Below are 25986 nucleotides of genomic sequence, written 5' to 3' on the forward strand. Positions count from 1 at the left end.
ATTTTCTATAACCCAAAGCATGTGCTCTGGCATCTGTGGTTTTGGAGAAAACAGGTGGAGGAAATGGAGGAGACAGGTGAAGGAAAACCAGGAGCAAGGTTCATGAACATCAGAGATGAGCCTGGATGTTACTGACCCACATGATTCCCCACACTGGATTCATACCTGCTGTCTTCCTGAGCAAAGGGCTGTTCCACATCCACCGTCAGGGAGGCCAGAGCAGAAACGGTCTCTGTCTCTTCTTGCAACTGAGCACCAGGCAGAGCACAACCCCTTGGCACAGCCATCATCCTTACTGACTTCCAGTACTTGCCTAGAAAAAACATCCATCATACTTTATAGGAATTTTGGTTAGAGCAGTAGTAATAAGAACACTTGAATAGATCCAACTCAGAACAGTTGTTAAAATTCCCCCTGTTATACACAGTTGTAATTTGGTTCCTTAACTCTTATGATTAAGTGGGTTTTTTTTATATAAGAATGTTAAATTGTGATGAACTCATATTCCCAAGTTTAAATCTCTCTTGCTCTAAAAGTAATACAGTGAGGGATAATCCATGATCTAATGAACTCACTAAAAGACTGACAGCTGTCTGTACAACTAAGTAAGCAAACTCTAGGCACCATTCCCCCCAGGGAAGCCCTTGAGAGACCTGGAGGTAGAAGTTTCCTGGAAAAAATGAATGAAATAGTAATGTTAAAAATTACTACTTGAACCATTAACTTTTTAAAAATGAAGTTGGAGTATTAAAGAAAAAAGCAAAGCCCAGCAATGCCAGCATGAATCAAATGGCAGCTTTGCCAGAACAATCGGGCTTGTTAGTCCTGGATGTTCTCTCTTTTTCAACCTCAGGGTGTGTACTAGAACAATAATTGACTGAAAACTTTAATATATGCACTGGCTGATGTTGGAATCCATCCATGTGTCATATTGATATTTCTTTTTGTGAGACAAGGCAGAAAAGGAGAATAAGAGGAAAATAGTCATTTCATAAGAACATGCTAGTGGGCCAAATATAAAAGAGCAGACGCAAAGCCCTTCTTGCAGCCCCTAACCTTTTTTTTTTTTTTTTTTTTTGGTGTGTGTGTGTGAAATGTTGAGTCTCAAATTAAAGCCGGAAAATCTCCCTAGATGCTGACATGACTCATCAGGTTAGAACTATCTTTACAACTTGACCAATTAGATGGAAACTTGGCATGCTGAGGATTTGCTTATTTCAAATAAAAAAAATTAAAGTCTTGCTTGAGTGCAAAAGGAAGATAGATGAATACTGGACTACAAAGTAAGCTAACTGGGCTCTGGACCCAGCTCTGCCTCTGGACATCCCTATCATGCTCATGGGCCTGCTAGGACTTTATATATGCTTCTTCCAAGATGGGGATTGCTTCAAATATTTTCCAGCTCAAATACTCTTTACTTTACTGTTTCACAAAGGAATGAATGTCACATTAGGGAAAGAGACTCAGTCTCCCTGTGCATTCTGCATACCAAAAACACTCTCTGACATAAGTGTCCACACTACTTACGGTGATCATCTACTATGTCCAAAGTCTGAAAGTCACAAATGTTTAATTTGAATCAAACATTAGTTATGTCAATGAATCCACAAACTAATATTTTTTGGAAGCTGAGACTATGCTAGATGTTGATGTCACAAAGAGGCTCCTAATCCTAAGAAATCCATTCTGGTTGAATTAACCCTACTAGTTAAGAATGGCATATCTGTTTGTAAAAATTCCATATTATCCTTGGGAGGGAATAAACGCAATGAAGAGTCTGGTGTGTAATGAATGACTGCTATTATAGGCAAAGGAAAACTAACACAATCTTGAACAACATGCGCATGATCTTGGACTTCAACCTTGTACTTATAAGTAGAAGAGGTACATAATCAGATTAAGGTTTTAAGAAGATTTCTCTGGAAAGATTATGGATGATGGATCAAAAAGTGATGAGGATAGTGGCAGAAAGACCAATTTTACATCCTGGCAAAAGTCCAGGTAGTAAATCAAGATAGAATAGAAATGAGAAGATGAATTAGGGACCTTTAGGAGGTAAGCAATGGAAATATATCTTGGCTTTTTCTTCAGTATTCCTCACATCTCTCAAACCTGAAACTTGTCCTTGAATTGATAATTTCATTGTAAGTGCCTAATTACTCTAGAATTCAATGTCATTATTATCCTACCCAACTTGGAAATGCTGTAACCATCAATTAGTTTAGTAAATAGAGTTGCAATGAGTTTCACAAAATGTCACTAAGCACTACTTTAGCACATTATATTCACAAAGCTAATGATGTGGGATGGCATTTTTTCCTTGTTCTCCGGAGTGACAAGTGCGGGGACTCTGACAAACACACCACAAATAACTGATGATTGATGGTCAAATTATGTTATAAAAACTACAGGGAGGAGACACTAGCATTACTGAACACCTAATATATGTCAAAGACTGTATGATAGGGATTTTTAACATTTCTAATTTTTTTTTCATTTAATCTTCATGACAACTATGTAATGTTGGATAATTTTTTCAAAGGTCACATTGCTCAGGATCAGAGGAGCTTTAATTCTTTCCCAGGATGGATTAATTCACAAATCTCTTCCTTTATACTTTGCTGTCCTCCTCCATCTTCCACCCAGTAACACACAAAAATATTCTCAATATATGAAAATCTTGGCTTAAAAGTATTGTACACATTACAGATTTTTCACTTTACCAAAAAAGAAATATCATGCTATCTTTGTTCCTTAGATATGTGACTCCACACACTTTTTTTTGGACTTTATGGTGGTTTTTTTTTTTTTTTTTTTTTTTTTTTGCACAAAGAAAGACCACCATGTTCAAACTTGTTTTTTTCTACACTTTATTTTAGTTTGGATATGTAGTGTTCCCCCAAAATTACATGTGTGAGACAAAGAACATTCAGTGGTCAAATGATTAGGTTGTGAGAGTTATAGCCTAACCAGTGAGTTAATCCACTGGTATGGATTAACTAGGTGGTAACTAAAAGCAGGTAGGTGTGATTGGAGGAGGTGGGTCACTAGGGGCATGTGTTGGGGATTATATTTTATCCTGGTGAACAGAGCACACTCTCTGCTTCCTGGTGGCCAAGTTCTGAGATGCTTTCCTCCACCATGCCCTTCTACCATGATGTTCTGCCACACTGCAAACCAGAGCTTTGAAGTTGGCCAGCTGTAGACTGAGACTTATGAAGCCACAAGCCAATATAAAATTCCTCCTCTAATTGTTCTTGATCCATCATTTTGGTCACAGTGACAAAAAAGCAACTAAAGCACTTCATTTCTCATAACCTTGTACTATTGCAAGTACTAGGTTACCAGGTAAGTCACCAATGAATCTATGATACAACTGGAGACCAATGCTCACTGAAAAGTATAAATAAAAAGTACATAAAGGTAGAGCTCTGAATTAAAATACAAAATTTTCAGATTGCTAATCTTATGCTAATTTTAGGAAAGTCATGGAATCACTATGAAGAACAGTCTCCATATTTACAAAATAATGGCACTGAGTTTAATGATTATGAAAAATTTAATTCTGCTCTAATTCTTAGTAATGGTGATTCTTCTGATCTAGTTAACAAATCACTCTTGGATATTATCATACATTTGTTATGTCAAAAAAGCATTACATTTCTATGAGCCTATGAACCCACAAAGAGGTTATTAAGTATTGACTTTCTGCTGAGAGCCATTGCCAAGTAGGAATGACGCATGGCAATTTCTTTGTCAGCCTACTCCATGTTGCTTAGAGGAAGGACTCTCCATTGTGGAAATGGGCTTGCCTTTGGACCCAGGTCATTTGCAGTGACATTGCATGTATGCTTGAATAAGGTGACCTTGCTCAAGGACCAGGGCGGATCCAGGTTTAAGGTGTACCCTGCTGGGAATAGGGCGTATCCTGCTGCCTCAAGTGCCCGCCTGCTCCTTGAGTTCCCATTGGGTTCTCGCGGGATTCAGAAAGTATTTGGGATTCAGAGCCTGGTGGAGTACGTGAATTTTGCCCAGAACGTGTGTAGAGTGCCAGTGTGAGTTCGGGAATAAAGAATTGCTGTTTGAATCTACAAGGCTGTGAGTGGCTTGTGATTTTGTGCCCAGCCAGACTGTGGCAATTGGTGGCCCGGATGGGGAACACCTGAAACTTGGAGGTAAGTGAATTGCTTGTCCCTGAGGGAAGGCGAGAGAATGGGTGACCATTTCAAAAAACAATGTGTTCTTGTTTTGATTTATTTTGTTTTTGTTTCAAGCTGCCTATCCCTAAAAATTTCTCAGGCAAACTGGGAAAAATGGTTGGCTCAAGGTTTGAAGTTTGTCGGCCCTGAGGAAGAGAAAATTGATACAACGATTTTTTATTCCATTTTTGTTTCATTCAGTTTTGGTTTTGTTTTGTGTTATCTTATTGGGTTGTGTTATCTTTATAGTAGATTAGAAATCAGTAAAAAACAAACCGAAAAAGTGTTAAGTAAATTGTTAGAGGTTCAGACCATGGAGAAAGACATTTTAGATCAAGCAAAAGAGAATGTCTCTCAAGCTAGTCAGACAGGAAGAAAATTTAAAGGAAAAGGGGCTATTAGGAATAAAGCTACAACAGGAGGCTGTTACTAACTCCGTTTTATCACCAAAGGGTGTAATTCAACCAACAGCCCCACCCATGGAGACAGCTGAGTGGCCCCCAAACCCCGTAGTTGATAAATGGGATCCTGAGACAGGACCTCAAAGATTAGCATGCCCTGTACTTGAACAGGTAGGAGGGCAGCAAATTCACCGTGCTTTAGATTTTAAAACAGTGAAGCAGTTAAAGGAGGCCGTAACAACCTATGGTCCCCAAGCACCCTTCACGGTAAGCATGTCGAGTCCATTACTAACTTGGATATGACCCCAACAGATTGGGCTAGCATGTGTAAATCTGTGCTAAATGGAGGACAATATTTGTTATGGAAGGTTGCCAATGAGGAATTTTGCATGGAGACAGCTAGGCGTAATGCAGCAGCCGGTTACCCTCAAAGAAATCTAGACATGTTGTTAGGAAAAGGACCTTATGAGGGTCAACGGCAACAAATTGAATATGATCCTGCTATATATGCACAAATTGCTGCAGACGCAGTTAGGGCATGGAAGACTTTACAAGGACATGGAGATTTACAAGGTCAGCTATCTAAGGTAATACAGAGAACTAATGAACCTTACGCTGACTTTGTAGATAGGCTTATTCAAACAGCTTCCAGAATTTTTGGGGATACAAAACAGGCAATGCCATCAATAAAACAACTGGCTTATGACCAAGCAAATTGTTGCTGCAGAGAGGTCATTAGACCATGGAGACATGAAGATTTAAACACATATATTAAATTATGTAAAGACATTAATGAAGAAGGGCAAGTCTTGGCAGCTGCAGTATAACAGGCTTTAGATGCCAGGCCAAAAACATGCTATAATTGTGAACAAACAGGACATTTTAAAAGGAGTTGCCCCATAGGAGGAGGGTTTAACAAAACTAGATATCAAAGGAATAGAATACCGGGTATTTGCCCACGATGCCATAGAGGGAGACATTGGGCTAATGAATGCCGTTCTCAAACCACCATAGAGGGTACTCCCTTATCAAAAAATGGACAAGGACCAGGTATTTACCCACGGTATCGTGGAGAAAGGCATCAGGCTCCATTGCCAAAAAACGGACTGGGGGGCCCAATGCTCCGGGGCCCACAACCACAAATATACGGGGCAGTGGAGGAACCCAGCAACACCATCAGGGTAGTGCCCAGGACACATTGTCCATTAAATCCCTCATCAGACAAACCTGAAGGAGCGCAGGGTTGGACAACTGCGCCTCTGCCAGAGCAGTACTAACTCCAGAGATGGGAGTTCAAATCATTCCCACAGGAGTAAAAGGACCTCTTCCCCGAGGAACAGTAGGCTTATTATTGGGACGTAGTTCATCTACACTAAAAGGACTTATGATAAGTCCTGGGGTAATTGATCCCGATTATATAGGTGAAATAAAAATTATAGCTAGTTCTTCAAGAGGTATATCAGTAATTTCACCAGGAGATAGAATAGCACAGTTGTTAATAATACCCAGCCTGCATGATAAATTCTCCAGCCGTAGTGTAGAAAGAGGTTCCGGGGGATTAGGGTCCACAGGTGTAGATTGGGCTATGCTGTCTTTAAATTTAGATTCTCACCGAATGCTAAAACTAAATATTCAAGGACATGAGTTTAATGGGATACTGGACACAGGTGCTGACCTTAGCATCATATCTCGTCAAGAATGGCCAAAACATTGGCCATTACAATAAGCCACTCAAACGCTTCGAAGCCTAGGAGTGGCAACTAATCCCCATAAAAATACAATGGTATTAGATTGGAAGGATACTGAAGGATGTGAAGGAACTATATAGCCATATGTATTGGATCATCTTCCTATAAATTTATGGGGCTGAGATGTCCTAGATCAATTAGGTTTGATGTTAACAAATAACATCAATCCTAATGCGCGTACTACTAGGGCTTGACAAGGTTTTAGGAAAGAAAAAAGATTAGGAGAACAAGAACAAGGTATAGCAGCACCAATTCAAATAGATCAAGAAACAGACAGACATGGGTTGGATTTTCAAAAAGGGCCACTGAGACAATCAAAATTACTTGGAAATCAGAAAGACCAGTGTGGGTTCCTCAGTGGCCCCTGACTAAAGAAAAGATACAAGTAGCCCATGATCTGGTCAAACAACAATTAGCGGAGGGACATATACAACCTTCCGTATCTCCCCATAATACTACAATTTTTGTCATTTAAAAGAAATCTGGTAAATGGAGATTATTGCAAGATTTAAGAGCCATTAATAATGAGATGGTTATTATGGGACCTGCTCAATCAGGGATTCCTCAATTGTCTGCTTTGCCAAAACCCTGGCATGTTTTAGCTATAGATATTAAAGATTGTTTTTTTTTTTTTCGATTCCAATTCATCCCGAGGATAGTCCACGTTTTGCATTTACTATCCCTGCATTAAATCATGAAGGTCCCTCAAGGGATGGCTAACAGTCCAACTGTGTGTCAAATCTATGTTAACAAAACAATCCAGCCACTTAGAAATCAAAATCCTGAACTACAAATATTTCACTATATGGATGATGTATTATTAGCACATAAAGCTAAAAACACATTGCTGGAATGTTATGCCACACTTACAAACTTATTAAAAAATTATAATCTAGAGATAGGAATAGATACAGTACAATTAAATTTTCCAATTAATTATTTAGGAGTTCTATTATCCTCAACCATGGTCCGTCCACCAAAAATTCAAATACGAGTAGATCAACTCAAATCACTTAACGACTTTCAAAAGTTATTGGGAGACATAAATTGGATAAGGCCTTATCTAGGCATACCAACAGGAGAGTTGGGACCTTTATTTGATATTCTAAAAGGTCCATCAGATCCAAATTCACCCCGCATGTTAACTCCTAAAGCAAGAAAGGCATTAAAAATTATTGAAACATATATGGAAAATATGCATTTGGATAGAATTGATATAAGTTTGCCTTTATTATTTATTGTACTACCAACAAAAAATATTCCTACAGGAGTATTTTGGCAAGAAGGTCCATTATTGTGGATACATTTATCTTACTCTCCTAACACTATTCTTACTAGGTATCCTGAGGCTGTAGGACAATTAATACTCAAAGGAATAAGAGCAGCAAAGGGAGTGTTGGGAATTTCTCCCAATAAAATTATTACTCCATATACTATGGATCAAATTGATGAGTTAGCTAATGAGTTAAATACTTGGGCAATAATCATGTGTAAATCTAATGTTTCATTTGATAATCATTTACCATCTAATCCTTTGTTGTCTTTTTGGTCTAAGCATCCTGTAGTTTTTCCAAAAATGACAAGAAACACACCTATCATGAATGCTCCAAATATATTCACTGATGGGTCAAATAATGGTACAGCAGCAGTAGTTACTCCTGATCAAACTTTTACATTTTTAGTACCCAAACAATCAGCTCAAAAGGTAGAGCTTAATGCAGTATTACAAGCTTTTGTGATGTTTAAAGATTCTGTATTTAATTTATTTTCTGATAGTCAATATATAGTTAATGCTATTGTATCCCTTGAAGATGCTGGTAGGATTTCCACTTCATCTACTGTTTTCTCTTTGTTTTCCACTATACAAAGTATAATCTGGGACAGAAAAGCTCCATTCTTTATAGGACATATTAGGGCACATACAGGATTGCCTGGAGCCCTTAGTTTGGTCAATGATTTAGCAGATAAAACTACACATGACATACATATTTTCTCTACACTAGAAGAAGCTACAAATTTTCATAAAAGGTTTCATGTTAATGCTAATACTTTACAAAAGCATTTTAAAATAAGGAACAAGCCACACATATAATAAAGCAATGTCAAAATTGTGTGACCTTTTTACCACAAGTTAATCTTGGAGTCAATCCTAGAGGACTGATATCTAACCATATTTGGCAGATGGACATCACACACTTGCCAGAATTTGGAAAATTAAAATATTTGCATGTTACAGTTGATACTTCTTCCGGATTTTTGATGGGCTCCCTTCATGCCAGAGAAAAAACTAAAGATGTTATAGCTCATTGCTTACAAAATTTTGCCACTGTGGGCGTTCCTAAACAGTTAAAAACAGATAATAGTCCTGGCTATACCTCTACCTCTTTTAAACAATTTTGCTCATCATTTGGTATTACTCATGTAACAGGTATCCCATATGATCCACAGGGATAAGGCATAGTTGAAAGAGCTCATCAAACTATTAAAACATACTTATTAAAGCAAAAAGAGGGAATTGGAAAAGGGTATATATCCCCCAAAGATAAACTTAAAGTAACGCTTTTTACTCTAAACTTTTTAAATTTGGATTCATCGGGACTTAGTGCTGTGGAAAGACATATGTATCCAAAAAATGTACATAAGCCTAAGGTACTTTGGAAAGATATTCTAACAGTACAATGGAAAGGTCCTGACCCAGTGATTGTCTGGAGTCGGGGTTCTGTTTGTGTTTTTCCACAGGGAGAACAGCAACCAATTTGGATTCCAGAGTGATTAACTAAAGCAATTTCTACAGACCAAAAAGAAGATGATTTGACTCAAATCCATAACAGCTGATATCCAGGGCTCCAGCTTGGCTATTCTTACATCTGCGACAGTGATCAACCAGGGTGCTTTTCTCAATATCTATTTTATTATTGCATTTTCCCACATCATAAAGTTCTATTTTATTTTTGAGCTCATACAAACCTAAGTTAATGTTTTTCTGATCAGTTTTACTTTTTGACTGTGGAGTTTTTAAACATTGCAATGGAGATTTCACCTGTGTAAAGCTACAAGGCCTTTACTATTGTCTTATGTGTTGTATGTTTGTGTGCACTCTTGTGTTTTGTGTTGTATGTCTGTGTGCGCGTATGTCCATATTTCATATATGAGGAGCGCTCATGAAAAAATGTATCCAAATTATTTTTTTTATTCATGTGATTTAAATGGTTTAATTTAAACTAGGTAAACAGCTGTTAAGGATTGTTTTTAAAGGTGGTTAACAGATCTGTTTACTAATTTAAATTAGGTAAATAGCTGTTAAGGATTGTTTTTAAAGGAGGTTAACAGATCTGTTTGTTTACTTTCACCTTTCCTTTTCATTATATTTAATAATTCTGTTCAGGATAATGTCTCTTTAGCATCATTGCCAGAATTCCTATCTCCATACCAGTGCCGGTGAAGACAAAGATAGAACCAAACTACAGCTTCTATGATAGCTATCACAGTAAACTGTATAAACTGATGCATCCATGAGTATAACTCAACAAGTAATGCTCAATCAAGGAGTCGATTTACTTTGGGAGGAAATGGACATATTGATAGACTCCTCCGCTTTGAACTGCTTACAGAACTTGCCTGAACTATGTATCACTTGTATACATTGTGAACTATCGTTTGGTGCAATGAATTGTGGTAGTGCTGGCATATCTTTGCTGATGGTGTCACCAGTGATGCAATTTTTCCAAAGGAGCAGTCAATTGGCTTGGTGTTGTGACATTTCTGTATCCTCCTCCCTTCTGCTAGTGATGGTCTAAAATTTGGGGGCCAACAGAGGTGAGGCAAAGAACCTCACCCCCCCCCACTGGCACCAAGGCCAAATTTGGGGGCCAACAGAGGTGAGGCAAAGAACCTCACCCCCCCACTGGTGCATAGGCCTATCCACAAGTATGGCTGTATGCTGGACCGGTAGTCAGTGACGGGTATGATCCAATTGCAGTGGTATCAACCTAAGACAGGAGGCTGACCCCTAGAGGTCAGTTTTTCCCATGACGGGTAAGAACCATATGTTGAATTGGACAACCTACCAGGCACAGTCCTTAAGACACATTGCTTGTTGTTTAATTAATCAGAAGGGGGGAGATGCTGAGAGCCATTGCCAAGTAGGAATGATGCATGGCAATTTCTTTGTCAGCCTACTCCATGTTGCTTAGAGGAAGGACTCTCCATTGTGGAAATGGGCTTGCCTTTGGATCCAGGTCATTTGCAGTGACATTGCATGTATGCTTGAGTAAGGTGACCTTGCTCAAGGACCAGGGCAGATCCAGGTTTAGGGTGTATCCTGCTGGGATTAGGGAGTATCCTGCTCCTTGGGTTTAGGGCAGTTCCAGGTTTAAGATGTACCCTGCTGGGAATAGGGTGTATCCTGCTGCCTCAAGTGCCCGCCTGCTCCTTGAGTTCCCATTGGGTTCTCGCGGGATTCAGAAAGTATTTGGGATTCAGAGCCTGGTGGAGTACGTGAATTTTGCCCAGAACGTGGATTTCCCCAGAACGTGTGTAGAGTGCCGGTGTGAGTTCAGGAATAAAGAATTGCTGTTTGAATCTACAAGGCTGTGAGTGGCTCGTGATTTTGTGCCCAGCCAGACTGCGGCAACTTTCAGATAACGACATATCTACAATGACCAAGGACTTTCATTTTCAAGCACTGTAAATTTTTCCTCAAGAAGAAAACTCCTGGCCATAAATAACAATTTTGCTCCCAAAAGACAATGAAAAGGCATGCATTCTTAAGATTAATCTTTAGGAAGAATGACTGACAATGATCCTTCAAATTTTGACCTATAAGTATGTGAGTAGTAGGAAGGATTTTAAATAGTTGAGATGTTTTTGGATAAAATTTAATGTGTATAAAATATTCTGCTGTTAGGATCAAATAATAGAAGTTTGGCTCTAATCCAAATATGTGAGGTTCTTGACTTAGAATTTAAAGATTTTAAATTCAATTTGGCCTTTAGCAAGATGTAAAAACACAAGAAAAATGTTATACATTAATAATGTACTTATAGACCACTATCTATGTTCACAAAAGAGAATAATTAAAATGCAAGTAGGTATAACACAGACTATGCAATATGTGGACAACACAGACCCCATAATTTATGGGTTATATTTTCATGTGTTGTGTAGGTTTTTTTTTTCTTTCAGAAACAGATGTTCAAGAAACTCATATCTATTGGCATGGGAATAATAATGCCATTAGCACATAAGAGAAATGAACCAAACGTTATGAGTAGAGTTCTCAGGAGTTGCTATTCATAAAGTAAAATATTAGCAACCAGCACCACTGAGTTGCTCTCCTATGGCAATAAAACTGGCAAAAGAGGAGTTTTCCATTCAAACTGGAGTGCACACTCCCTCTTCAGTCATATCCTTTATCCTTATTCGCTTTTCCCACTATGTAAATCTTCCCACTTTTCAGCACTTTTTAAAAGAACTACTCAGCCCTCATTATTCTGCATTTTTGTTTTATCTGGCAAAGGTAAAGCAAAGAATGAATGCACAATAAAGGTACGAAGTAGATAGTGGAATGAGGACAGTCGAGATCTGCGGTGGGAACCACAGATGGAATTTCACTGGGTCAGACAGGAGTCAAGAGAGGGCATCTTATGGGTGGGTACTGTGTAATCAGACTTCGGGAAAAACCATAACACTTCTGGTAATGAACAATTTGGTAAAATAATAGTTGTCAATTTATGCAAGTCTGTCTTAGAAATAAAGTGTTCACCAAATGTTTTCCCAATCAAAGCCTCTGGACAATTTAAAAATCACTTGACCCTCAAGTCTCCCGTTCCATCATCATTTGGGAGCCTCAGAGTCATGCATTCTGATTATTTTTTAAAAAAACTTCTTGCCATTAGAATGATACTGCCTATCATCTTTACACACCATGTTCTCATAGAAAAAGAAAAAATACTAAATTAAACCTCTTCCTGTCCTCCTCAACCTTAGAGTTTATCAACGCCTAGGGTTTATGAGAGACCCAGGCTTGTAGATTCTCTAGAGATTCTTAATACTTAAATGAACCCATTTTGTCCCAATGCCCCAAATATGGAACACCTAGAAAAATTTAAATATAGTATATAATATATAATTATATAATGACAATAATTATACTGTAGTGATATTAATTAATATAATAATTTATATAAGCTCTGTATCATTTCCAACCTATTTTAATGCACCTATGTCAATTTCCTTGAAATACTATAGAATTCAAAACATGGGACTTAATGGTTAAGATTTTTTTTAGCTAAATGAAGAACTTTATCAGGATCTAAAACATTGTATAAATGTAAAGATAAAAAATGCATTGAAAATTGGTGTAAAAATTGAGTAACCCAGTAATTAAATTTTTCAACCATATTGTGGTAATTTTGAGGTTAAGTGGAGCCAAGGATAAAATTTACATTATGAAAATATTTATTTATTCATCAAAAATTATTTTTAATTTAGACCCATGGAATAGTCCTATTCAAACTTACTTTCACAAAAATATTCAGCTTTAAGATGCATAAATAAAATCTGCTTAATTCATGTATCTCAAGGCACAGAAACCAGTATATTTATAGTGATTATACAAATGTTAGAAAATAACATAAACATAATTATGCTTGGTAGATATTCATGTATGATAATTCTTTTGTGGCTATATTGTTCACCTACAATATTACTAATATTTTTTATAAAGAATAAGCTTTTTGTTTCAAAGGAATCCAAATATTTTAGATTTTTTTCATAAAATTGCTTACAATTTTTTTCAAAGTTAAAATTTTACAGTTAACTTGAAACTTTTGGTGTCTTTAATTTTTCTTTTCAAGAGACAGTAATATTTTTGGTTGAGAAATACTATCTCTACAAATCTGGAAAACTCAGAGCAACTTCTACTAAATGGGATTGTTTTCATATCTAGTTTTTAAGATATTGAAATAAGTACTGTATTCCAAAAGTTTTCAGGACTACCATCTTTTTTTTTCTCCTTTCAAAATAGAAAACATCTTTGTCAAATATTTTATAAGGCAAAACAATAAAAAGATTCCTATTTATGAATCTACAAAATATTACAAATCAGATGCAGAAAAACTTTCTGACACTTTTTACTTCATTCCATTCCAGATCATCAAATATGAATTTATATAACTGTAGGAGTTTGATCAAAGATTCTATCTACACATAGAGTTCTTAAATAAATAAAATTTTGTGCATGATTTGAGCACTTATCCTTTCTCAATTATTTCCTTGCTTTAATAAGGATCAATTTAAATGTGTTTCTTTTTGCAAGCACTATTTACTGTCATTGAAGTTCTCCAAAATCTTCGAAAACATATTTTTGCTCCATTTGGTAACTATTTATTATCAGCTTCGTTGAGCTATAGTAACACTGAATAAAATTTGCTAATATTAGGATTCAGTTAAGATGATGCTTGTTGACAAATGTATGCAGTCATATAATAGGTATAATAATTAAAATGCAGAATATTTTCATCACCCTGTAAAGTTCCCCTTGACCCTTTGGAATCAATTCCATACTCTCCTTCCTTCTTGACCTTTGTCAACCACTGAAATTCTGCACCATGTTTTTATTTTTTCTTGAATTTTATATAAATGGGACCAGATAGTACAGTTTTGACTTCTTTTACTTGACATAATACTTTTGCAACTAATTTTTTTATCTCTATCATCTATACCTTTGTTTTTTATATGTAATATAATTTTAATTAATTAATTAATTAACTAATTTTAATTAGGTATACATGACAGCAGAATACATTTTGATTAATTGTACACAATTGTAGCACAACTTCAATTTCTCTGGTTGTACACAATGTAGCATCGCACTATACGTGCAGTCATACATGTACCTAGGGTAATGATGTCTATCTCATTCCACCATCTTTCCTGCCCACAAACCCCCTCCTCTTTACTCCCTCCCCTTTGCCCCATCAAAGTTCCTCCATTTTTCCTCATACCCCCCACCCACAATATAGATCAGCATTCACTTATCAGAGAAAACATTCGGCCTTTGGTTTTTCGGGATTGGCTTACTTTGCTTAGTGTGATATTCTCCAACTCCATCCATTTACCTCCAAATGCCATTATTTTATTCTTGTTTAAAGCTGAGTAATATTCCATTGTGTATATATACAATAGTTTCTTTATCCATTCATCTATTTAAGGGCATCTAGGTTGCTTCCACAGTTTAGCTATTGTTAATTGTGCTGCTATAAACATTGATGTAGCTGCATCACTATAGTATGCTGATTTTAAGTTCTTTGGGTATAGACCGAGGAGTGGGATAGCTGGGTCAACTGGTGGTTTGATTCCAAGTTTTCTAAGGAATCTCCATACTGCTTTTCAGATTGGCTGCACCATTTTCACTCCCACCAGCAATGTACATCCTTGACAACATTTGTTGTTGTTTGTGTTCTTGATAACTGCCATTCTGACTGGCATGAGCTGAAATCTTAGAGTAATTTTGACTTGCATTTCTCTAATTACTAAAGATATTGAATATTTTTTCATATATTTGTTGATTGAATGTACATCTTCTTCTGAGAAGTGTCTGTTCAGCTCCTTACCCCATTTATTTATAGGGTTGTTTGTTTTATTGGTGTTAAGATTTTTGAGTTCTTTAATCCTGGAGATTAGTGCTCTATCTGATGTGCATGTGGAAAAAATTTTCTCCCAAAATGTAGGCTCTCTCTTCTGCTCATTGATTGTTTCTTTTGCTGAGAAGAAGCTTTTTAGTTTGATCTGATCTATCCATTTATTAATTCTTGATTTTATTTCTTATGCTTTAGGAGTCTTGTTAAGGAAGTCAGGGCCTAATCCAATGTGTTGAAGATTTGGACCTACTTTTTCCTCTGTTAGGTGTAGGGTCTCTGGCATAATCCATAGGTCCTTGATCCACTTTGAGTTGAGTTCTGTACATGGTGAGAGATAAGGGTTTATTTTCACTTTGGTGTATATGAATTTTCAGTTCTTCCAGCACCATTCATTGAAGAGGCTATCTTTTCGCCAATGTATGTTTTTGGTGCCTTTGTCTAGTATGAGATAACTGTATTTATGTGGTTTTGTCTCTGCATCTTTTAAGCTGTACCATTGGTCTACATGTCTATTTTGGTTCCAATACCATACTGTTTTGCCAGTTTGCTTTGTAGTATAGTTTAAGATCTGGTATGCCTCTTGCTTCACTCTTTTTTTATTATTATTATTTTTTTTATTGTTGGTTGTTCAAAACATTACATAGTTCTTAATATACCATATTTCACAGTTTTATTCAAGTGGGTTATGAACTCCCATTTTTACCCCGTATACAGATTGCTGAATCACATCATTCACACTTCCATTGATTTACACATTGCCATTCTAGTGTCTGTTGTATTCTGCTGCCTTTCCTATCCTCTACTATCCCCCCTCCCCTCCCCTCCACTCTTCTCTCTCTACCCCCTCTACTGTAATTCATTTCTCCCCCTTGTATTATTCTTCCCTTACCCCTCACTTCCTCTTGTATGTAATTTTGTATAACCCTGAGGATCACCTTCAATTTCCATGCAATTTCCCTTCTCTCTCCCTTTCCCTCCCACCTCTCTACCCTGTTTAATGTTAATCTTCTTCTCATGCTCTTCGTCCCTACTCTGTCCTTAGTTACTCCCCTTATATCAAAGAAGACATTTGGCATTTGTTTTTTAGGGATTGGCTAGCTTCACTTAGCATAATCTGCTCTAATGCCATCCATTTCCCTCCAAATTCTATGATTTTGTCATTTTTTAATGCAGAGTAATACTCCATTGTGTATAAATGCCACATTTTTTTATCCATTCATCTATTGAAGGGCATCTAGGTTGGTTCCACAATCTTGCTATCGTGAATTGTGCTGCTATGAACATCGATGTAGCAGTGTCCCTGTAGCATGCTCTTATTAGGTCTTTAGGGAATAGACTGAGAAGGGGAATAGCTGGGTCAAATGGTGGTTCCATTCTTAGCTTTCCAAGAAATCTCCATACTGCTTTCCAAATTGGCTGCACCAATTTGCAGTCCCACCAACAATGAACAAGTTTACCCTTTTCCCCACATCCTCGCCAGCACTTGTTGTTGTTTGACTTCGTAATGGCTGCCAATCTTACTGGAGTGAGATGGTATCTTAGGGTGGTTTTGATTTGCATTTCTCTGACTGCTAGAGATGGTGAGCATTTTTTCATGTACTTGTTGATTGATTGTATGTCCTCCTCTGAGAAGTGTCTGTTCAGGTCCTTGGCCCATTTGTTGATTGGGTTATTTGTTATCTTATTATCTAATTTTTTGAGTTCTTTGTATACTCTGGATATTAGGGCTCTATCTGAAGTGTGTGGAGTAAAGATTTGTTCCCAGGATGTAGGCTCCCTGTTTATCTCTCTTATTGTTTCTTTTGTTGAGAGAAAACTTTTTAGTTTGAGTAAGTCCCATTTGTTGATTCTAGTTGTTAACTCTTGCGCTATGGGTGTCCTATTGAGGAATTTGGAGCCCGACACCACAGTATGTAGATCATAGCCGACTTTTTCTTCTATCAGACGCCATGTCTCTGATTTAATATCGAGCTCCTTGATCCATTTTGAGTTAACTTTTGTGCATGGCGAGAGAAAGGGATTCAGTTCATTTTGATGCAAATGGATTTCCAGTTTTCCCAGCACCATTTGTTGAAGATGCTATCCTTCCTCCATTGCATGCTTTTAGCCCCTTTATCAAATATAAGATAGTTGTGGTTTTGTGGATTGGTTACTGTGTCTTCTATTCTGTACCATTGGTCCACCCGCCTGTTTTGGTACCAGTACCATGCTGTTTTTGTTACTATTGCTCTGTAGTATAGGTTGAAGTCTGGTATCGCTATACCGCCTGATTCACACTTCCTGCTTAGCATTGTTTTTGCTATTCTGGGTCTTTTATTATTCCATATGAATTTCCTGATTGTTTTATCTATTTCTACAAGAAATGCTGTTGGGATTTTGATTGGTATAGCATTGAACTTATAGAGAACTTTTGGTAATATCACCATTTTCATGATGTTAGTTCTGCCTATCCATGAACAGGGTATATTTTTCCATCTTCTGAGGTCTTCTTCTATATCTCTCTTTAGGGTTCTGTAGTTTTCATTGTATAGGTCTTTCACCTCTTTTGTTAGGTTGATTCCCAAGTATTTTATTTTTTGGGGGGATATTGTGAATGGAGTAGTTGTCCTCATTTCCGTTTCAGAGGATTTGTCGCTGATATACAGGAATGCATTTGATTTATGCGTGTTGATTTTATATCCTGCCACTTTGCTGAATTCATTTATTAGCTCTAATAGTTTCTTTGTAGACCCTTTTGGGTCTGCTAGGTATAGAATCATATCGTCTGCAAATAGTGATAATTTAAGTTCTTCTTTTCCTATTTTTATGCCTTTAATTTCTTTCGTCTAATTGCTCTGGCCAGTGTTTCGAGGACTATGTTGAGCAGAAGTGGTGAGAGAGGGCATCCCTGTCTTGTACCAGATCTTAGAGGGAATGCCTTCAATTTTTCTCCATTCAGAATTATGCTGGCCTGTGGCTTATCATAGATTGCTTTTACAATGTTGAGGTATGATCCTGTTATCCCTAATTTTTCTAGAGTTTTGAACATAAAGGGATGCTGTACTTTGTCGAATGCTTTTTCTGCATCTATCTAGATGATCATATGGTTCTTATTTTTAAGTCTATTGATGTGGTGAATAACATTTATTGATTTCCGTATATTGAACCAGCCTTGCATCCCAGGGATGAATCCTACTTGATCATGGTGTATAATTTTTTTGATATGATTTTGAATCCGATTCGCCAGAATTTTATTGAGGATTTTTGCATCTAGGTTCATTAGAGATATTGGTCTGTAGTTTTCTTTCTTTGAAGTGTCTCTGTCTGGTTTAGGCATCAGGGTGATGTTGGCCTCGTAGAATGTCTTTGGAAGTTCTCCCTCTTTTTCTATTTCCTGAAATAGCTTGAAAAGTATTGGTGTTAGTTCCTCTTTAAAGGTTTTGTAAAACTCTGCTGTATACCCGTCCGGTCCTGGTCTTTTCTTAGTTGGTAGTCTTTTGATGGTTTCTTCTATTTCCTCTATTGTTATTGGTCTGTTTAGGTTGTCTATATCTTCCTGACTCAATCTGGGCAGATCATATGACTTAAGAAATTTATCGATGCCTTCACTATCTTCTATTTTATTGGAGTATAAGGATTCAAAATAATTTCTGATTATCTTCTGTATTTCTGAAGTGTCTGTTGTGATATTGCCTTTTTCATCCCGTATGCTAGTAATTTGGGTTCTCTCTCTTCTTCTCTTCGTTAGCATGGCTAAGGGTCTGTCGATTTTATTTATTTTTTCAAAGAACCAACTTTTGGTTTTGTCAATTTTTTCAATTGTTTCTTTTGTTTCAATTTCATTAATTTCAGCTCTGATTTTAATTATTTCTTGCCTTCTACTTCTTTTGCTGTTGTTTTGCTCTTCTTTTTCTAGGATTTTGAGATGAAATATGAGATCGTTTATTTGTTGGTTTTTTCTTTTTTTAAGGAATGCGCTCCAAGCAATGAATTTTCCTCTTAAAACTGCTTTCAATGTGTCCCATAGATTCCGATATGTTGTGTCTGTGATTTCATTTAACTCTAAGAAGTTTTTAATTTCCTCCTTAATGTCTTCTATAACCCATTGATCATTCAGTAACCTATTGTTCATTCTCCAAGTGATGCATGATTTTTCCTTCCTTCTTTTATCGTTGATTTTCAGTTTCATTCCATTATGATCAGATAAGATGCATGGTATTATTTCTACTCCTTTATATTGTCTAAGAGTTGCCCTGTGACATAATATATGATCTATTTTTGTGAAGGATCCATGTGCTGCTGAGAAAAAAGTGTAACTGCTTGATGTTGGGTGGTATATTCTATATATGTCGATTAAGTCTAGGTTGTTAATTGTGTTGTTGAGTTCTATAGTTTCCTTATTTAACTTTTGTTTGGAAGATCTGTCCAGTGGTGAGAGAGGTGTGTTGAAGTCTCCCATGATTATTGTATGGTGGTCTATTAGACTCTTGAACTTGAGAAGAGTTTGCTTGATGAACATAGCTGCACCATTGTTTGGGGCATATATATTTATGATTGTTATGTCTTGTTGGTGTATGGTTCCCTTGAGCAGTATGCAGTGTCCCTCTTTATCCTTTTTGATTAACTTTGGCTTGAAATCTATTTTGTTTGATATGAGTATGGACACTCCTGCTTGTTTCCGCAGTCCATATGAGTGGAATGATTTTTCCCAGCCTTTCACCTTCAGTCTATGTATATCTTTTCCTATCAAATGCGTCTCCTGTAGGCAACATATTGTTGGATCTTGTTTTGTGATCCATTCAACTAGCCTGTGTCTCTTAATTGGTGAGTTTAAGCCATTAACATTTAGGGTTATTATTGAGATTTGGTTTGTTCCTCCAGTCATATTTGTTTATTTATGTTACTAAACCTGATTAGTTTTCCTCTTTGATTACTTTCCCCCCTTTACTGTCCTACCTCCCACTGATGGTTTTCAATGTTATTTTCAGTTTCCTCTTCCTGTAATATTTTGCCAAGGATTTTTTGAAGAGATGGTTTTCTAGCTGCGAATTCTTTTAACTTTTGTTTATCGTGAAAGGTTTTAATTTCATCTTCCATCCTGAAGCTTAATTTCGCCGGATACACGATTCTTGGTTGGAACCCATTTTCTTTCAGTGTTTGAAAAATGTTATTCCAGGATCTTCTAGCTTTCAGAGTCTGTGTTGAGAGATCAGCTGTTATCCTGATTGGTTTGCCCCTAAATGTAATCTGCTTTCTTTCTCTTGTAGCTTTTAAAATTCTCTCCTTATTCTGTATGTTGGGCATCTTCCTTATAATGTGTCTAGGTGTGGATCTCTTATGATTTTGCACTTTTGGCGTCCTGTAGGCTTCTAGGATATGGGATTCTGTTTTATTCTTCAAGTCTGGGAAGTTTTCTCGTATTATTTCATTGAATAGATTGTTTATTCCTTTGGTTTGCAGCTCTGTGCCTTCCTGTATCCCAATGACTCTTAAGTTTGGTCTTTTAATGTTATCCCATAATTCTTGAATGTTCTGTTCATGGTTTCTTAGCAGTCTTGCTGAGCTGTCTATGTTCTTTTCAAGTTGAAATACTTTGTCTTCATTGTCTGATGTTCTATCTTCTAAGTGATCTATTCTGCTGGTAGTATTGTCAATTGAGGTTTTAAGTTGGTTTATTGCTTCCTGCATTTCTAGGATTTCTATTTGTTTGTTTTTTATTACTTCTAACTCCCTGTGAAATTGATCTTTTACTTCCTGGATTTGTTTCTGTAGTTCCTTGTCAATGTGATCTTTCATTGTCTGATTTTGCTGTCTCATGTCTTCCTTGAGACTCCAGATCATCTGAAGCATGTATATCCTGAACTCTTTATCTGACATTCCATCTGTTGCAGCTATTACCTCTTCTAGAGTTGAGTTGACTTGCATTGCTTGTGGTCCTTTGTTTCCTTGTCTTTTCATATTGCTTGCGTTTCTTTATGCTTGGTGAAACTGTTGTGTTTTTGAAATTTTCCCCCTGTTTATTTATATTGCTCTTGTATAGTTGGGAGATCTCTCTTATAGGGCGGGTAGTGGCTGTGCTCCTCCTCTAATTAGGGTGATCTATCTACCACGCTGGTTGGTCGTAGGTCTGCCCACCCTGCGGGCGCGGGTGGCTGCTCTACTCTGCCCCCACTCCCATTGTGGTGACGTAACTACCACTTCCTCGGATCGTTGGTCCTGATCCGGATGTGGGCGGCAGCTCTGCTCCACCCCTACTCCAATTGGTGTGGCGTGTCTACCACGCTGGTCGGCCTCTAAGCCTGTTCCGCCGGTGGGTCTCAGATCTGCCTACCTTGCGGGCTTGGGCGGCAGTTCTGCTCAGCCCCCACTCCCAGTGGGGGTACCTAACTGCCTCTCCAACGGGTCGCTGGGCCTTTTCCGGACACTGGCGGCGGCTCTGCTCAACCCCCACTCCAACCAGTGTGACGTGACTGCCTCGATGCTACTTGTCCACCACACTGGCAGGCTGCCGAGCCTGTCCTGCCAGTGGGACGCAGGTCTGCCTACCTTGCAGGATCAGACGGTGGCTCTTCACAGCCTCCACTCCAAATGGGGCGACTTGGCTACCGCGCCGTCGGGTCGCTGGTCCTATTCCAGGCGTGGGCAGCTACTCTCCTCGGCCCCCAGCTGCAGTTGGGGTGTCGTGATACCACACCGGCGGGTCCCTTAGTCTGCTCTGGGCGCAGGTGGCAGCTCCACTCTGCCCCCCAGGCCCCCGCAGCACCCAGCAGGACCCGGACCGAGAAGCAGTCCCTGTAGGATCCCCAACCCTGGGCCAAAGCAGCTTCGGGAGCCAGAAGCCGGCCTCTCCTATCCCAGCCACGCTCTGCTAGGAGCAGGCTCCACAGAGCAACCGCTGCGGGTTCCCCAACCCCAGGCCAAAGCAGCCCCGGGAGCCCAAGCCTGGCCGCACCAAACTCTCCCTGCTCGGTGCACGCTCCGCTAGGAGCAGAGTCAAAGACGCAGTCCCCGCGGGCTCCCCAGCCCGGGGCCAAAACTGTTCCGGGAGTCAGAGCCCCGCTGCCCCTCGGCGCACGTTTCACTTGTAGCTGGCCTCAGCTCGCAGTCCCCACAGGTTCCCCGGCCCTGGGCTAAAGCAGCTATGGGAGCCAGAACCCAGCCTCTCCGATCCCTGCCACACTCTGCTAGGAGCAGGCTCCACAGAGTGACCCCCGCGGGTACCCCAGCCTCAGGCCCAATCAGCCCTGGGAGCCCAAGCCTGGCTGCTCCAAACTCTCCCAGCTCGGTGTACGCTCCGCCAGGGGCAGGGTCAAAGACGCAGTCCCCGCGGGCTCCCCAGCCCTGGGCCAAAACTGTTCCGGGAGTCAGAGCCACTCCGCCCGTCAGCGCAGGATCCACTTGTAAGTGGCCTCAGCCCGGAGTCCCCGTAGGATCCCCCGCCCTGGGCCAAAGCAACCCGGGGAGCTAGAATCTGGCCGCTCAAAGTCCGGCGCCTGCCTTGCCAGGAGCGAGCCCCGAAGAGTATTCTCCTCAGGTTCTCCAGTCCCGAGCCTGAGCGATCTGTCTGCGAGACGCAGGCAAATACCAGCCTGGAATCACCTGTTCCGTAGTTGAATGAGCTGAGATCAGTAGAAAACAGGGATGATTGCATCAGCTCTCCAAATGGCGGCTGCTGTCCTCCTCCGTGTTCCAACCGGTGTCAGGAATCGAACTGGACCGGTTCTCTCCTCTGTCTCAAAGCCGGAACTCAGCACTAAGCGCGGCCAGTGCACCGCTGGCAGGAGCCTCCAGAATTCGTTTCGCTGTAATCCCACTCTGGTACCTCGCCGCTAACTAACTAGCGCGCGCCCTAGACTCCATCCGCGGGGCGGTCCGCCGACCAGATACTGCTACCCTCCGTGCGGAGATATCGCCCGCGACCGAGCCCCCGCAGCCGAATCCCACCCGCTGGAAATCTGTCCTCTAGATTCTGGAGCACCTCAATTTCACTGGAAATTCCCAACAAGGTAGCCTTCAGCCGTTTCACCTCGTCTTTCTCCCGCACAGTGACGTGGCGCACTGGGGTGCTGCACTCCCATCGCCGCCATCTTCCTCGATCCCTTGCTTCACTCTTCATGCTAAGGATTGCTTTGGTTATTCTGTATCTCTTATTTTACCAAATGAACTTCATGATTGCTTTTTATATTTCTATAAGAAATTATGTTGGGATTTGAATTGGAATCACATTAAGTCTGTACAGAGCTTTGGGTAGTATGGCCATTTTGATAATATTAATTTTGCCTATCCAAGAGCATGGAAGAGCTTTCTATCTTTTAAGGTCTTCTTCAATTTCTTTCTTTAGTATTCTGTAGTTCTTATTGGAGAGGTCTTTCACCTCTTTTATTAAGTTTATTCTCAAGTGTTTTTTTTTTTCTTTTGAGGCTATTGTGAATGGAGTAGTTTTCCTAATTTTTTTCAGAGGATTCATCACTGATGTACAGAAATGCATTTGATTTATGGGTTTTGATTTTATGTCCTGCTACTTTGATGAATACATTTACTAGTTCTAGAAGTTTTCTGGATCTTCTAAGTATAGAATCATGTCATCAGCAAATAATGATAGTTTGAGTTCTTCCTTTCCTATTTGCATCCTTTTAATTTTTTTCATCTAATTGCTCTGACAAGAGTTTCAAGGAGTATGTTGAATAGAAGTGACAAAAGAGGACATCCCTCTCTTGTTCCAGTTTTTAGAGGGAATGCTTCCAAGTTTTCTCCATTTAGAATGATGTTGGCCTTGTGTTTAGCATAGATAGCTTTTACAATGTTGAGGTATATTTCTACTATCCCTAGTTTTTTTAGTGTTTTGCATGAAAAAGTGCTATATTTTGTAAAACGCTTTCTCTGCATCAATTGATATAATCATGTGATTCTTATCTTTAAATCTATTGATGTGATGAATTATATTTATTGATTTCTGTATGTTGAACCAACCTTGAATCACTGGATGAACCACATTTGATCATGGTGCACTGTTTCTTCAGTATGTTTTTGTATGCAATTTGCCAGAATTTTGTTGAGAGTTTTTGCATCAATGTTCATCAGGGATATTGGTCTGGAATTTTCTTTCCTTGATGTATCTCTGCCTGGGTTTTGGTAGCAGGATGATACTAGCTTCATAGAATGAGTTTGGAAGGGTTCCTTCCTTTTCTATTTCATGGAATAATTTGAGGAGTATTGGTATTCATTCTTCTTTGTAGATCTTGTAGAATTCAGCTGTGAATCCATCTGGTCCTGGACTTTTCTTGGTTAATAGGCTTTTGATGATGTCTTCTCTTTTCTTGCTTGAAATTGATCTGTTTAAATTGTGTATGTCCTCTTGACTTAGTTTGGGTTGATCACATGCCTCTAGAAATTTGTCAGTGTCTTTGAAGTTTTCTGTTTTACTGAAGTATAAATTTTCAAAATAGTTTCTAATCGTCTTCTGTATTTCAGTAGTGTCTGTTGTGATATTTCCTTTTTCATCTCAAATTTTAGTAATTTGACTTTTCTCCCTCCTCCTTTTGTTAGGGTGGCTAAGGGTCTATCAATTTTATTTATATTTTCAAAGAACCAGGTTTTTGTTTTGTCAATTTTTTGAATTGTTTCTTTCATTTCAATTTCATTGATTTCCACCCTGATTTAAATTATTTCCTTTCTTCTATACTTTTGGTGTTGTTTTATTCTTTTGCTAGGGCTTTGAAATTTAATGTCATATTGTTTATTTGTTGACTTTTCTTCTTTTTTAATAAATAAATTTGATGCAATGAACTTTCCTCTTTGCCCTGCCTTCATAGTGTCCCACAGATTTTGATAAGTTATATCTGAGTTCTCATTTACCTCTAAGAATTATTTTTATCTCCCTCCTGATGTCTTTTGTTATCCATGTGTCATTCAATAACATACTGTTTAGTCTCCAAGTGTTGGAGTAGCTTGTCTTTTAACTTTTATCATTGATTTCTAATTTCATTCCATTATGGTCTGATAGTATCTCTCTCTCTCTCTCTCTCTCTCTCTCTCTCTCTTTTTTGTATTTGCCAAGACTTTCTTTGTGGCATAACATATGATCTATTTTGGAGAAGGATCCATATTTGCTCACTGATACATGGAATATTGTATAGATGTCTGTTAAGTCCAAATTATTGGTTGTATTATTGAGTTCTATAGTTTCTTTTTCTTAATTTTTGCTTGGAACAACTATCCAGTGGTGAGAATGGTGTATTAAAGTCACCTAGTACTATTGTGTTGTGGTCTATTTGGTCCTTGTATTTGAGAAGAGTTTGTTTGACATACATAGATGCCCCATTATTTGGGGCATAAATATTTATGATTTTTTATGTCTTGTTGATGTATGAATTACTTAAGCAGTATAAAATGTCCTTCTTTATTCCTTTTCACTAGCTTTGGTTTGAAGTCCCCTTTATCTGCTATGAAGATGGAAACCGCTGCTTATTTAGGTGTTCCATGTGAGTGGTATGTTTTATTCCCACCCTTTCACCTTCAGTATGTGGATGTCTTTCCCTGTGAGATGAGTCTCTTGAAGGCAAAATATTGTTGGGTCTTTTTTTTTTTTAAATCTAATCTGTCAGTTTAATGTCTTTTAATTGATGAGTTTAGGCCATTCACATTCAGGGTTACTACTGACATATGATTTGTATTCCCGAATAGTTTGGTTATTTTTGGTTTTTAATTTGACTTGGTTTCTCCTTTGATTGGCTTTTCCTTTCATGTAGTTCTGCCCTTTGCTGATTTGCATTGTTGTTTTCCATTTACTTCTCCTGGAATATTCTGCTGAGGATGTTTTCTAGTGCAAGCTTTCTTCCTGTAAATTCTTTTAACTTTTGTTTATCATGAAAAGTTTTTATTTCATTGTCAAATTAGAAGTGTAATTTGGCTGGATATACGATTCTTGGTAGGCATCCATTGTCTTTCAGTGCATGGTATATGTTGTTCCAGGATCTCCTCCTTTGAGGATCTGGGTTGAAAATCTGAGATATGAATT

General features: G+C 38.5%; 1 protein-coding gene across 7 annotated transcripts in view; it reads right to left on the bottom strand.

Annotated features, from left to right (window-relative positions):
- The window catches only part of HDAC9 (histone deacetylase 9), an 890491-nt gene that overhangs the window by 13327 nt on the left and 851178 nt on the right, over positions 1 to 25986 (bottom strand). For all 7 annotated transcript variants that reach the window (XM_081283850.1, XM_081283851.1, XM_081283848.1 and 4 more), the window contains one exon: positions 166 to 313. In XM_081283850.1, the coding sequence (XP_081139976.1) occupies positions 166 to 313 (148 nt within the window). The remainder of the gene's footprint in view (positions 1 to 165; positions 314 to 25986) is intronic.

Source organism: Spermophilus citellus (genome assembly GCF_964194105.1).
Source record: "Spermophilus citellus genome assembly, chromosome: 3".
NCBI lineage: Eukaryota > Metazoa > Chordata > Mammalia > Rodentia > Sciuridae > Spermophilus > Spermophilus citellus.